This window comes from Arachis hypogaea, chromosome 13, assembly GCF_003086295.3.
Source record: "Arachis hypogaea cultivar Tifrunner chromosome 13, arahy.Tifrunner.gnm2.J5K5, whole genome shotgun sequence".
Taxonomy (NCBI): Eukaryota; Viridiplantae; Streptophyta; class Magnoliopsida; order Fabales; family Fabaceae; genus Arachis; species Arachis hypogaea.
In genome coordinates, this window is record NC_092048.1 from 9,606,969 (window position 1) to 9,607,706 (window position 738).

Sequence of the window (738 nt, forward strand, 5' to 3'; positions counted from 1 at the left end):
GGACTGCTCCACGGCCACTAAGGACGACTAGAACAGCTGAAACAAGAATTAGAACAATAGCGAGAAGCAGAGAGAAACCTAAGGAGAGAAATCGAGCAACGAAAAGAGCTTGAAGAAAAGCTCTTGAAATTAGAATCCAATCTTCAAAGTAAGAGCTCTCGCAGTGACCGAGAAGATTCCCCCGTGGGGGGAGAAGATCCATTCAATGAAGACATAATGAGGGCAAAAGTTCCAAGGAACTTTAAAAGCCTTGACATGGATCTATACGACAGGACCACCGACCCAAAGCATCATCTGAGCAATTTTAAAAGTTGGATGTACTTAGCCGACGCCTTTGATGCTACTCGTTGCAAAGCCTTCCCGACAACTCTGACAAAGGCAGCGATGAAGTGGTTCGATAGCCTCCCCCCAAGGTCGGTCACCAGTTTCGACGACCTTTCGCATAAGTTTCTTATGCGATTTTCAATCCAAAAGGACAAGGTCAAGCATGCGCATAGTCTCCTGGGGGTAAAACAGGAAGTCGGAGAACCTCTGAGAGACTACATGGAAAGGTTCAACAAAGTGTGCCTAGAAATTCAAGATCTACCCATAGAGGCAGTAATTATGGGCCTAGTAAATGGACTGAGAGAAGGCTCCTTCTCTCAGTCCATCTCGAAAAGGCACCCGACTTCTTTGAGTGATGTACAAGAAAGAGCTGAGAAATACATCAATAAAGAGGAAAATGCCAGGCTACGATAA

At 45.4% G+C, this 738-nt stretch overlaps 1 protein-coding gene across 1 annotated transcript; it reads left to right on the plus strand.

Moving 5' to 3' along the window:
- Positions 1–216: 216 nt before the first annotated feature.
- Positions 217–738, plus strand: LOC140177427 (uncharacterized). Its single transcript, XM_072210528.1, has one exon. It carries the CDS (start codon positions 217–219, stop codon positions 736–738), a length of 522 nt encoding a protein of 173 aa, XP_072066629.1.

Excerpts from the sequence above, each read along its gene's own strand:
- LOC140177427 (XM_072210528.1), top strand. The coding sequence starts at position 217 with ATGAGGGCAAAAGTTCCAAGGAACTTTAAAAGCCTTGACATGGATCTA.